Below are 14,095 nucleotides of genomic sequence, written 5' to 3'. Positions count from 1 at the left end.
GTCAGCTGCCTTTATGAATACATAAACATTACAAACAAAAGGATTGTTTAAGCATTTCACATCTTTTTTTATTTCTGCATTTCATTTCTTCAACAATTCAATTGCACCCAGATCTACAATACTTTGAAAACGTGCACAAAAAACGTGAGTTTCTTCATCCTGCAAAGAATAATAAAAAATAAAATCTGACCCAGGCAAAAAAAAGGATAGCAGGAAACTAGTGTTAATTCTATAATTCTCCTTCTAGTTAATCATAATTTAATACCTCAGCATAATATACTTATAAAGACCAATATGTCTTGTAGTTTTGCCCCTTGCAGCATTCCCCAGCCCTGCAGTTAAAAAAAATATTTTCTCTATTTAAAACAAACATTTCAATGTTATTATTATCATCGTCATCGTCATTACTATGGTCATAGTAATTTCAGAGAAAAGAAAATATTTTCCTCTCATTCAGGCCCACACCTGGTGACCAAGGCCCACCCACCCTTATCAGAATCCAATACACAACAATGCTCAAAAGTCCTGATCGAGAAATAAAACGGATGGAAACAGGAATGACACAAAACAATTACTCAGCAAATTAGAGGTGAGACAAAAATGTAGCTTAAAATTCTCCTTTGAACATTCAACAAGTGATAAATTACCTTCTGACTAAAAAGGTTTTTCCTGCATACATCTTCACCTGGAGATCATTTACACCCATCGAAACCCGTTAAACCCACAATGCCTCATTCAGGAAGTACAGCTTCAAATAGAAGATGGCAAATATCAATGAATTCTACTCTTACACGTTGCTGTGTATTAAATAAAAATAAATAGATATTTAAAAAAGGGAAAGAACAGTCCATCTATTGTGTCTTTTTTTCTTCATTTTTTACATTTTTCTAAGAAAAATCTGACATAAGAAAAACATTATTTATGCCTTTTCAGATTTTTCTAAAACTTTACCTATATCAAGAAGATCATACAGATATACAGTAAAATAAGAGGAAAAAAATACAACAGAAGGGAGTCTTCGAAAACTATATGCAAAGGGAATTTAAAAACAATAAATAAATAAAAAATACCAATATCATGATGATGGTGTAGTTACAACTGAGTAGGTGTCTAACCAAAGCAGAGGAGAAAACAGTGAGTTTATAGTACTTGGTTTTTGCATTAAGTTCAATAAGGGACCTCTTGGTAAAAAGTAGGGGGAGGGGTTACGTTAGGTGCTGATGACGATCCTCCATGTCAGTTGGCTGCGAGTCCAGTAGCTTCAGAAGAGAGCCTGAGGAGCACGACAAAAAAATTAAAAATAAACTTAATATTTGATTCTAAATACTTGAGCTCATACAGCAAACTTAAATGTATTGACTGACACATAGCTTGTTGCGTTTCATTAGCTCAGCAGGCAGTTTGAGTTCTGTGGTACATGACTTTCCCGCAGAATGTCCTCCACTATATAACAAAACCAAAAATGCTGCCCAAAATGATGAAGTCAGATAAGACAAATATTTTATTATCCACATCCTACTGACATTTTTATCCTGTCTGAATGGGACTTCCCATCCGTTTTTAAAAAAAAAACAGACCAATGCTCTGGTAATAATAAATACGTTACCCTTCTTCCCGCTCTAATCCCCCAATAAAAATCACTTTATTTGTATAGCACCTTTCATACAGGTTAGTGTCACTCAGAGTGCTTTACAAGCAGATAAGACCGTAAGGCACAAGAAATAAAAAGTTCAAATTAATGAAACCGATTGATTTCAAGATAAAACCGTAAAATAGATAAGACAAGAACAAATAAAATAAGAGGGAATATTAACATTTTAAAAACATGAATAAAATAAATGTATTAATTAAATAAATGGCCCTAAAATTCTTACTAAAAAGGCCAGGCTTAAGAGGAAGGTTTACTTTAGGTTTACTTAAAACCTTCATACTTATCCAAATGGGACTTAACATTATATTCAGATACACTTCAAAGTAGAAAGTTGGGTGATGTAATTATTACTAGTATTGAAAAGTTATTGAAGTTTTTACAGCACCAGTCAGGATTCTGCTTTCTTTTACCTCCCAGTAACAGCTGCCTAGTAATACGAGTCCGATGCAAATAAAGCTTCTGTAAATATTGACCATTTTCATTTCCCAGTCCGATTCCTCATTATTATTAATATGAGGGTCTTTGACATGGCTGGCCAAAATAACATGAGAAGAAAACTCCAGGAAAGCGATTAAAAAAATAATAATTTGAGAGTCTGTGATTCTGGAGAAAGATTGTTGATATTTTAACAACTACACCCCTCCCGTCAGCGCTGCGTCAGAACGTTAGCATGTACCAGATGTACCGTCTCTCCGCGCCCACTGCCTCGCTTTAAAACACCCATGGTGTTTTCCCTGTCCTGTGCACGAACGGAATAATGTTGTGCGTCACTTCCCATTTACAGAGCCCGGGCTGTGTATGAACACCTGATTTTCTTTTAGTACACACACAGAACGGTCAGCTGAATAGGACCAAAAATAAATGTATTGGACTAGAATTACAGACATCACCTGTAATAGAAGCTTATTATCATCATCAAGTTATTGTCCTGTGAATTTTGAACTCCTGTAAACTGCACTCTAGAGTAGGGCTGGGCGGTATATCAACATTTTAAAAAGGTATATTGATGTATTTTCAAAAGACATAGGGGATGAAACATTACCGTTTACATCAATATAGTTTGATGTTGCTTTACATAACCCATTTCTTCAGTGAAGCTGTGCCTGTGTCTGCATCTCTCACACTCTCGGGTCAACCCCGCCCCCACTCGCTCACAGGCTCTCCTGCAACATGGAGGCACGCCCACACTGCTGACTTTGCCTACATTTTAGTAGGCTCGTTCGAGATGAGCCAGGTCTGCGCAGAATCGATCACCGCCGATCGCCGCCCAATGCATGCCGGTTAGATTTGTGTCCGACGTGTTCCGACGTCATGCACACATGGGCAACGATCACCTCACGAGATCAAGGCGGGCGCAGGTTTGAGATGCAGGCAGCAAAGTTGCTTTTCACCGACTGCGAGACCCGGGCGGACCCAGGGCATGCTGGGAAACGCCTGCCTCTCAGCTGATTGGTTCATAATCGACTCAACATGATGTTTTATATAGACTTTGAATTGGAGAGATTTTAACTGATATTTGTCTGATTTAAAGGCTTATTCTGTACAAACCACATGTGAGGCTGATCGTTACGTTTAGAAGTCAGAGAGACTAAATCTGTTCAGATTACGGATTACCTAGTCTGTTGTTAATTCAAAACAGCAACAGATCGCATGTAGAGCATTTTGAGAGCTACTGTGTCATAATAAAAACAACTGGAGACTTGTGTACAAGCCGATATATGGGTCCGATAACATTTTATTAAATCGGACCACAGTTTCTGTCACTTCCTGTTCAGCCTGAAGGCTGCTGGAAAACGGCTGGAAACTGTCTGACTTCACAGCAGATTTTTGTCACCGCCCCCAGCTGCCGCCGCCTGCTCTCATCCAGTTTACAGGCGAGGTGCAGTTCATGTCCAACGAGCCTATTGTGATTTGCCCAGCTGTATATTGTGTTAAGCAAGAGAGGAACACCTGTATTTGTACCAGTGTTTCCGCTGGTAACGCTCTGTTGTGGCAGCTGCCACGGCGAAAAACACTGGAGAACAGTAGTTACTGGGCGTAACGTTTACCTTCAGTTCTAGGAGTAAGAGCAAGTGGGACCGCGCCTGGACGCAGGCGAGAAATGTGAGCCATGACCAGATTATCGTAGTTCATATATAAAAATAAAAAATATGCAGCACCGTGACAGACATTTCATACATGAGACGTATGTGACGCCGATGACCTGCCTGTGTGCGTTCATAATGAATCAGCCGTCATTCTGAGTAGAGAATCCAGTCTGCTGTGTAGTTCAGACACAGCATCGATAAGCCAGAGAATTGTACAGTAACAATCTTCATGATCAAAGAAAGTTTTTAATACCATACACTCCAGTCCATTGCGCACTCTCTCTCCCTCTCTGTTGTTGAAAACAGCTGAAGGAGCATTCTCAGAGATAGCTCTTATTAAATATAGGCCATTTATTTTAGATATATTTTCATTTGCGTGTGTTGCAGCTGTGGATTTTCAAACATGGAAGGAAACCATGTCTTTGCATTAGGGCTGCACGATATGAGGAAAAGATGCCATAAGGTTGTTGGAACATCGCGGTAACAATATTACTTGCGATACATAAACAGATATTAAAATGTACTCAGTTCTGCATTTCTGCTGCTTTCAGTATTCTGCGAAAATACAATTGCTTGTTGAATTTAAAACAAATTGAAAGAAAATTAGAGCACTTTTCTACTGATAAAAAATCTCGAGTGTTTTTCACAATATGCCACAGTCTTTTGCGATGTGTATTGCGCTAGTTAATATTGCGATGACAATTTAAAAAAAAAAAACTATATTGTGCATTTCATAAAAGTGCTTGTGACATCTCACATGTGGCTTTGACTTACAACTGAACATTTTGCCCACTTTGTAGAAAACACGGATATATACTGTATATTGTGTATTGTCATTCGGACAAAAAATACATAGATATGGCTTTTGGTCCATATCACCCAGCCCTACTCTGGAGAGTTTACATTTTTTTAGATACAAAGTAAAACAGTCAGAGCTAAAACACTGCTGTGTTCCTGTAAACTTGCTGCTCTGTGGTGGATGTGTTGCAGTAGCATAAAGCCTCTTACCGAGCATTGATCAGGTACTCGGCCAGGCTGATACTGGCATGGGAGCCAGTGATGGTGACCTGCCTGTCAGTGGAGCCTTCCACGGGGTTGGCAATCTTGATCTGAGCCCCTGACATCTGACGGATCTCATTGATCTTTGCGCCCTGACGGCCAATGATGCAGCCAATGAGCTGAAGGAGATGAAGAAAAACATGAGAACACATCAGCATCTTCAACACTACACAAGGAAAGATACAAACAGCAAGAAAATAAGCTATTGAAAAATGGCATCATATTTTTCTGTGCGTTTCTGCATACACACACACACACACACACACACACACACACACACACACACACACACACACACACACACACACACACACACACACACACACACACACACACACACACACACACACACACACACACACACACACACACACACACACACACACACACACACACACACACACGACTTACATCGTTTGGAATGGTCAGCTCATGAGAGCCAGTTTGTGCAGAGGCGTCCATCCCAGCTGAAGAAATGCAAAGAAAGCCAATGAGTGTTGACTAGGGGGATTATTACAAATCTACAGTAATCGCATTCCCTCTTTCAATCTGTCCACCTACCCTGGAAGCCCTGGTTGCTATGTGCAATGGGGAAGGGGCTCTGCTGCATGGCCAGCTGGTGAAGTTTGGTGAGCTGTTGAAACAATGGAGAAAAAGGATGCAGCGCGCAAACAAACCGAAAGCATGAGTGAGGAAAATCTAGAAGACACTTTAAAAGCTGAAATTTTTGAAATGATTTCCCTTGTTTAAGTGGTTATAGTGACGATGAGAGGAAAATATGAAATGGAACATGGAACTCATGATTTAGCCTAAAAAGGGTAAAAAAAAAAAAAAAAAAAATAGAATTGTTAAGTAAGTATAATGTTTGAAATTGTTAAATGGATATCAGGCAGTGGGGGTTGGAAAAATAAGAGTCAGTGGGATGAAACAAGAAGGTGGCATGGCTTCCGAGGACCGAAGTTGCAAATATATTGGATCACTTACAGAGGGCCCTTCACTTACATCAGGCTGTGGAATGGCGTGCTGCCCTTGGACAGCGTAGGCCTGCAAGGAGAGAACAGCACTTAGGTGGGTGTGGCAGTGTCACACACAGTGTACTCCAATATCCATCAGTGCTCTGTCCTTGGTGTGCTACAAGAACAAAGGCAGGCATGCCACAGACAGCACACTCGCCACTAGAATGATAGCTCGAGTAGGATTAAATTCATTGGACCAGAAGTGCTTCAGTAAAAACTGGGACTCTTTCCCCCTCAAAACAGTGGACGCTGCTGGGAAAAACCATACAAGCGACAGATCTAGAGAACAAACAAGCATTTACCTGACCACCTGCAAAAATGACAGGAGAGCCTGAGGGTTTGGGTCTGTATGGGATGGTCACTCCCTTTGGTGGAGACTAAGAACACAGAAATATACACCATTGATATTCAATACATCAACAGCAACACAGAAACTAATAAACCATCAGGAGGTATTAACAACAGTCCTCATACATTTCCAAAAGAGTAAATGCGGCATTACAGTAAACGGTGTCGTACCTCAAGCATGACCACGCAGATTTGCTTGACACACTCGATAATGGACTGTGGGGTCCCTGCAACGGTGATGGCACGCTCTGTTGAGTTGGGCAACATGTCCCCTGCTACTTGTACCTGAGCTCCTGCTGACTGCGAAGACACATCCACAAACAAACAAGAGTTAGGACAAATCAGAGATAAGACACAAACTTTATAATAAAAAAATAAAAATAAAAAAAAAAAGACAGAAAAAGGATGACAAACCTCTCTGATTTCCTTGATCTTGCATCCACCCTTACCAATGAGTGAGCCACACTGGCTGGCAGGCACAACGAGACGCATGGTGACTGGTGGTTTGCTGGTGGCTGTACTGTTAGTCATTGAGGTGCTAATGTCCTGGTGGGAAGGTGACACGACAAGAAGAGTTAGAAGACTTGAACGTGTCAATTCTGTTGCTATATACATGTCTGAATTAAGACGCAGCGAGCACATCTAACCTCCTCCAGTTTCTCAATGATCATTGAGAAGGCTTTAAAAATGGAGGTTGTGGGTCCCGCGAGGGTTATGATCCTCTCCGGACAGTTCCCCTCTGAGATGTTGATGCGAGCCCCACTCTGCACAGACAAGGGACCAAAAGAGGAAATCTCTTCAGTCGCAGTGTTATCATATGATGCATGAGTCAATGTCACTGAATGTATGGACAGGTTTCTTCCCGTTTATACCCGCGGTGTTTTATTTTTAAACATCTTACCTCCTCTCTCATCTTCTTAACTGATTCTCCTTTCTGTAAGCAAAGCACAAACACACAATATTTACAAAACACACTGAGGGGCAAGGTGAAGATAGCAATCATCGGGCAATAAAACTGACTTACCTTGCCAATGATGCTTCCAACCTCCTACAGAAGAGAACGAAAATGCTTATTAAAGAAATAAATTCAGTCTTTGTGGTCACCTGGCAGAGGAAAAACTGATGTTTGTTTTCATTGCCCGAATTAAACTCAGGAGTGAATGCGTGACTTCAGATTGGGTCTTAGATTTGAAACACGTTACCAGACATTGCATGCAGTCAGCCTCACCTTGCCATGCATGAGTAGTCTGATGGTTAAGGTGACATTAAGTCCTCCTTCAACCAGACTTGAGTCCATTTCTGCAGGTGAATCCACAGTTAAACTGGCCAACAAAGTGGGTCTTTGGTCACTGGTTGAACGTCTGCAATAGAGCGGAAAATATGACCATCAGGGACAAATATAGTTACTGGAAACTATGAGGACATCTCAGCAGAAAGCCTTGTTTACTATAAAGCTGCTGTCAGTGCAGAACAATTAAGCGATGTAGGAAGTTAACATCGTGAGGACTTGTGCTGTACTTTAATAACGTTAGCTAGTCATGTTTAAAGAATGTGGCGTTTCAGTCTAGCAATTCACATTAGACTGGCCCGGGTCCACTCATTCACGTTTGCACAATGACCCACTGTCTCCCTGGGGCAATGTCTATTACCCGGCATTAAACAGTTGTTGCGACATAGATGGCAGATTTATATTGAAGGCCTAACGTTAATGCAAGCCACCAAATCGTCCACTTTATGTTATAGTAATAGCGTGCATTGATTGTAACAAGAAGCCCCATTGAATGACGTTAACATCACAGATGCTGTGTTAGAAGAGCATCACAGCTAGTCACGCAAGCAGCATTTGAAGGCTAACGTTAAGTTAGCATCGTAACATTTCTACCGTGACTTTATAAATTCCTACCTAGCTAGACGGCTGGATTATTTCTGTAAAATACACTTTAAATACAGCGGCTAGCAACTAACTCCTGATCTGCCATAAAGTTAAATGCAGTTCTGTCATTTTCGATCCAGGTCGTTAGCGTTAGCATCGCCTGATCCAGGGAATAGTCTGATCCCGCGGCCTGCGGAGCGCACTGAGGCACGCCGAGGTATCCCTTCAGTCCTTCACTCTCAACGGGAAACGCAAACACAAACAAAGCCATATTTCTGGAGGTCTTACCCGAACCGTCCCGTGAAGTGTGTTCAGGGGGTGGGTAGGGTGGCAAGGGTAGAAGGGGAGAGGTTCGGGAGGGAGTTTTAAAAGGATCCGGGGAAGAGGGAAGAGACGCCGCTATTCGATCGGACTCCACTCTTCTGCTTGGCACAAAAGACAAAATGAATTCAACTTTGACCTCTCCACAGCCCCGCCCCTCTACTCGGGTCAACCCCGCCCACTCCGGAGCGCTGCCCCCCCTCCACCACTGCTCCGGCATGGCTGATGTTTAATGTTTGTAATACATATATATTCTTGTAATTTAGGTAAGAAAAGCACAGTTTTTTTTTGTTTTTCACGATGTTTCCGCTCATTTCTTTTAGACAGAGTTTTAGTGCAATGGATGTGCAGATTTAAAGCATTTAGCCTACTCGTTTTGCAATATTAACAAGTTACCTCAAAATCCTGTGAGAACCTCTCATCTTCTACTAGATAGCTTAGATTATTTTATTAATTACTAGGGTAAAATTAACAAGATCATTATCTCAAATTCTGAAGTTTTTCTGAATGTCTGAGATAATTGTCTCATTAATTCAGAAAAACGGGGCAAATATTTCTCTCTCTCTTAAGTGAATGCAGGGGCCTTTCAGCATAGCCTAAGTACTTTTACTTTAGATATTGTAAGTATATTTTCCTGATTATACTTCTCTGGTGACGTTTTGAATGCAGGACATTTACTTGTAATCGACTTTATTTGACATTGAGGTATTTCTACTTTGACTTGAGTAAGTTAAGTTTGTTACATTTGTTCCATGCAAACATCTTGAATCTTTTGCCCAAGCTGAATAGTTCTGCTGTAGTTTCTATAACTCAGTTGCCAGTTACAGTTTCCAAAAACAATATTTTGGTTCAGGCCTATGAAAACGGTTATATGCAAATATGACATTCTGAATACTGTGCAGCATGGTTTAGTTATTGGATGAACTGTAGAAGAAAAACTGTAAAGAACCATTCAATTATAACTATGTAGAATCTCAGAAAGCAATGGTAAGTAAATTAATTAAAATCAATCACATTTAGTTAATAACATCCAGCAGTAGTTATCTTTTCTATTAAAGTGTAGGCCTCATAATAAAAAATAGTGCAATGAATACAAAACACTTGAGTATTTCCCGAGCCACATTAACCAGCTCTGACTGGGGGAACCCGAGGCGTTCCCAGGCCGGTCTGGAGATATAATCTCTCTACCTAGTCCTGGGTCTTTCCCGAGGCCTCTTCCCAGCTGGACGTACGTGCCTGGAACAACTCCCTAGGGAGGGTCCCCTGCTGGAGCTGCTGCCCAGCTGAGTGAGTGAATATTTGTTATATAACAACTTTAATAATAATAGCACTTACTCCCTCACTGGTGGAAGTTTCTTTTATCAACAAATCATTTCACTTTTGTTGGATGTGTCTTATGAAGCACTGTACCCTCTAATAGCAACACACTGCTGCAATTATCTGTAAATCCAACAGATGGCACAATAACTCTGTGAGGGTCAGGAATTGAGCTGGTTGCAGTCCTCTTGTAAATATTACAGCCTTCCTGCTGTTTACTGAAGAAGTACCACCTTATATTTAAAAAAAAAAAGCATTTGACCCAGTTATAGATATGAATCTAAATGTAATACCGATGGTGAAAAGTCCTTATTTTGTTGAATGTGTCGGCACTAACATATATATTTATATATTTTATATATTTCTATATATTTCTGTAAAATGTATAATATATACATACATTTTACAGAGCAAGACAGCTCTAATAATTCTATTAATTATCTTACTGTAGTTAATCTCTCAGTAGCTCTAGCCACAGAGGCTTCTGTAGGCTACAGTGTTTCTCTAAGTGTCTGATGATGAAGAGTATATATTTATATTATATAGTAGACAATTGCTCAGTAATTGGATCATATGGTAAAGCAAGAGCAGAGCTGCTCAACATGGCCGTAAAATTGGCCTTTGCTGTAAGTTGATTTTACTAAAATCTGGGGACATATCCACTGGAATATTTTAAATATAAACTTAATATCGCTCTGATGTTTGTACCTCCAGGATGATATTTGAAAACTCCTACAGTATCAACATGGCCAAAAGGAAGACTCACAGGAATTCACCTCTTGACCTAAAAATAATGAGCTCTAGCTTTATTATTAGGGTTTGTTTATTTTAAACGAGTATGATTGATGACTTTCCGCTTCATGATGGATTGCCTTGTTTTCTGTGATGGTTGTTGTTTTGTTGTTTTGTGAAATGATTGATGGGGAAAATGAGGATATTAATTGTCGGCCAGTGCTAATTTTGAATTAGAAGAGCAGAATCAAAGCACTGGATTGTACAGTTAAAACCTCTGAATCATGCTGTCATTATATTAGAGTACTATATATAAAATGGAACAGTGTAGCCCTATAACCATGTGTTCATGGTCTGGTTGACAGCATATTCTGCCTGAACTCACTCAGCACATGTTCATTAATCTGGTGCACATCAGAGCACCCACAATACAATTAGTCAATGGTCAGAATAGCTCGCTATTGTCTGTAACTAATCTTCTATTCCCCTGAATCGTTAATCTTCTATAAATCCAATTCTCTATTATAACCGATGTCCTGCGTGGTTTACACACTGTTGTTTACCTGCACGACTCAAGAATCATGTCTGGCTCTGTTTCATGGGTTCAAAATCACTCTGTGTTCGATAGATTGCCTCCACACTGGAAGAAATTGAGCTCAGCTATTCTGAAAGCAGTTCGTCTCAGCACTTCCTGTTTTTTTTTTTATATATCTCAAACATGGCATCCAGGCAGTAAATGTTGGAGCTTGTTTTACAAAGCCATCTGCAGTGCTGCCTGAATGGTGCCAGGCTTACAAGGCTGGTGGTGTTTAAAAAAAAAAATTAAAAAAATAGAAGCATAGCTGACCAGATTTGCCCCAATAAGAGACCGTCACGCTCTAGTAACAGCTAAAGCATTTACTGTAAGTACACCTCCTGCATACAAAATGAACAGTGTTGGTTTTTAGCTTTTCCCAAAAGAAAACAGGCAGGTAAATAAATGAAAAACACATGATGTGAAAGACAAAGAACAAATGTTTGTCATGACAAAAGACGTTTAATTAGGGTAAAAAAAAAAGGCTGTTTCTTTGATCTGAAGAGCGGTCACTGAGAGATGGATTATACAGAGAGGAGGTTCAAGCTCTTCAGCTTTTTCAATCAGCACATTTCCCCTGGCCTTTTATGTGTCTCCCCCTGTCAAATAATTGCTTATATAATCATCTGCTTACTTTTACACAATCCCACTTTTGTCTGCCGTACCCTCCGCCAAATTCAATGCAACCTCCTCCCGTTCCCTGTTTTTCTCCTTCAGCGCCTTTATCTGACATGCCCACTGGCACTCTCACTCTCTCCCCGGTCCCTCTTCCCTCCACCGGTGAGTGGTCATTGATTACTGTACATGAATTGTATGATGAAATGCCACTCGCCCACCTAACATCCTCTTGGCAGCTGCCCCTGACATCCCATTGCCTCTTTACATTGCAGACTCTATTTGCCAGCCTGTTTAATGCTTATGCTTAATATGTACATTAAACCTTTCTGTGATGTGGATTCACATCTGGAATCCCGTTTCTGTTTTGGAAGTGCAGGGTGCACAAAGATGAGCCTTTAACTACAGTAATAGCACATATTTGCTGAACATGTGCAATTTTTATTTTTTATTTTATATGGTGGGAAGCACTATTGTTCACAATGATAAAAAGTGGAGACTAAATCCAGTTTATTCTCTTCAGCTGTAAATTGTCTGCAAATATTAAAGTAAATGATCTGGATTACAGTGTTAAACCTGATGACACACTCAAAGCCAGAGAGAGCGGTGTCCAATTAGTCACCTAATTAGCAAGTGAATGTTGTTTTAAAAATCAAAGGCCTTGAAAAGAGATGGTAAACAAAAGCACTGAGGATAAAGCAGAACACCCAAAACTGTACTGCTTGGTGTGTGTGTGTGTGTGTGTGTGTGTGTGTGTGTGTGTGTGTGTGTGTGTGTGTGTGTGTGTGTGTGTGTGTGTGTTTGTGTGGTGAAGAAAGGTTAGGATTCATGTTTGACAGAGCTGTGGTCAAGTTGTACAGATATGTTAACTCACTAAAATGGAGATGCAGAGCTGCACAGTGGGACTGAATTCTCTCTGCAGGGGTGTGAACAGAACCAAAAGCCTGTGCTTGTATGGTGACTGCAACGTCACTACCTTTCCACAGCCGTAGTTAGATGGGCCTGCGGGGTCACAGCGAGAGGTAACACGTGCCCGCGTAATCTGTCCAGTCAGGAACTAGAAAGGATGTAGAGCAGCTGTGACTCCCTACTCTTGTTTTAAGAAGTTCTTACACAAATAGGTTGCTCCCACAGAGACACATAATTGGCGTGATGTCTTGGGGGCACGAGCATGATGAGCAGTCTGCATTTTAATGCCAATACTCCACAGGAAGAACCCAGTTTTGAATGCCAGCGGGCACACTCTCTGGACTCTGTGTGTTTAGGGAAAATACATGCTATTCGATCAGAGCTTAAGACAGGGTACTGAGTTTAACGATACATCACCTATATTGTTATCATCTTCTTTGTGCCCAGAAGATGAAGCCCACTGGCTTTGGTGATCCCCTGACTTTTCAACTCCATCATTAGTTTAACATTTTGGTTTTTTAGTGAAATCTCTAGACAACTGTTGGGTGGATTGCCCTGAAATTTGGTACGGACATTCATGTTCCCCTGAGGCTGAATCATAATAAATCTAAATCATAATAACTTTGATGATCCTTTCACTCTCAATCAATTAATTGGATTTATGACCAAATACCTGCAAAACTAGTGACATTCCTATCGGCCTTAGCTGTACTCTGTGTGCACTGCTAATTAGCAAATGTTAGCATGCTAACACACAAAACTGACATGGTAAACATTACACTGCTAAACGTCATTTAGTTCAAAGCGCTTGTTTTAATGTCATGTTCTCTGTCTCAAGCTTGATTCTTTGTCCATGTTACCAAAAAACAGCAAAATATATATAATAAATTTAATCTAAAAATACTCACAGATCCAAAATGGCTATCTTAAGCAGCTGTAAGCATCAGAAATATGGAGAGCAAAAGCAACACACACAAACACCTGGCAGTAATGCTTTGTGAATAATGTGAGAAACAGTTTGTTAGTCCTGGAACGAGCACTGGATATGGGAATTGTTACATGCAACAGATTGTCAATGATGGAATGGACTGATCTGATCAAGCTCACAACAGAGCTTGGCAGTTCATAGTGGAACAGCTTTCTCCCTCCTCCAAAACGCTCACTATATATCATACACTACTCAAAGGGAGGCCAGAGACAAAGCAAGATCTATCCCACTATTTTCACTTTCTCTGCCAACAATGTGTCAGCATTTTGTATGGGTTACAACACTAAACAGAACCAATTACAAACCTAATTTTGTTACATGTTTAATTTCGAAGGAGAATAAAACTGCGTGCTTTGGTTTCATTTGAAATGCCTGCCTGTGGGACTAAATGCACTACACAAAGTAGACTACGTATTGTAACAATGATGGATGGATTGTGACAGAAATTCCTATCTTTCTCCATCTGGAACATAAAATAAAGAAGAGGAAAAAGACATTTAATGGAAATTGTTGCCCAGACAGATTTTAAACATCAAAACAAACAAAAAAATGTTGTATTGAGATGGTAAAAATTGGTCTGTTTTGCATCTTCCTGACTAGATCCA

At 40.2% G+C, this 14,095-nt stretch overlaps 1 protein-coding gene across 2 annotated transcripts; it reads right to left on the bottom strand.

Moving 5' to 3' along the window:
• Nucleotides 1–43: 43 nt before the first annotated feature.
• On the bottom strand, nt 44–8,491 carry pcbp2 (poly(rC) binding protein 2). 2 transcript variants are annotated; one of them, XM_039800139.1, is made up of 13 exons: nt 8,323–8,491; nt 7,390–7,522; nt 7,186–7,209; nt 7,063–7,095; nt 6,809–6,925; nt 6,576–6,707; nt 6,333–6,461; nt 6,116–6,190; nt 5,782–5,841; nt 5,359–5,431; nt 5,209–5,264; nt 4,747–4,916; nt 44–1,273 (listed from the first exon to the last, which is right to left on the bottom strand). In XM_039800139.1, the coding sequence occupies exons 2-13, from the start codon at nt 7,456–7,458 to the stop codon at nt 1,237–1,239; spliced, it is 975 nt and encodes a 324-aa protein (XP_039656073.1). In that variant the 5' UTR covers nt 7,459–7,522; nt 8,323–8,491; the 3' UTR covers nt 44–1,236. The 2 variants fall into 2 exon arrangements, with proteins under 2 accessions (XP_039656073.1, XP_039656074.1); XM_039800140.1 differs by having other exon boundaries at nt 5,800–5,841.
• Nucleotides 8,492–14,095: the final 5,604 nt, after the last annotated feature.

This window comes from Perca fluviatilis, chromosome 5 (genome assembly GCF_010015445.1).
Source record: "Perca fluviatilis chromosome 5, GENO_Pfluv_1.0, whole genome shotgun sequence".
In the NCBI taxonomy this organism is placed as follows: Eukaryota; Metazoa; Chordata; class Actinopteri; order Perciformes; family Percidae; genus Perca; species Perca fluviatilis.
The sequence above is the reverse complement of the archived record's forward strand: the minus strand, read 5'-3'. Positions and strand labels throughout refer to the sequence as shown.

Bases quoted from the DNA above. Each gene is read 5' to 3' on its own strand.
- pcbp2 (XM_039800139.1), bottom strand. From the start codon at position 7,458: ATGGACTCAAGTCTGGTTGAAGGAGGACTTAATGTCACCTTAACCATC. The intron at 7,096-7,185 runs GTAAGTCAGTTT...CTTTGCTTACAG, and splicing joins TTGGAAGCATCATTGGCAAG to AAAGGAGAATCAGTTAAGAA. The intron at 6,462-6,575 runs GTTTGTCATCCT...GTGTCTTCGCAG, and splicing joins AGATCAAGGAAATCAGAGAG to TCAGCAGGAGCTCAGGTACA.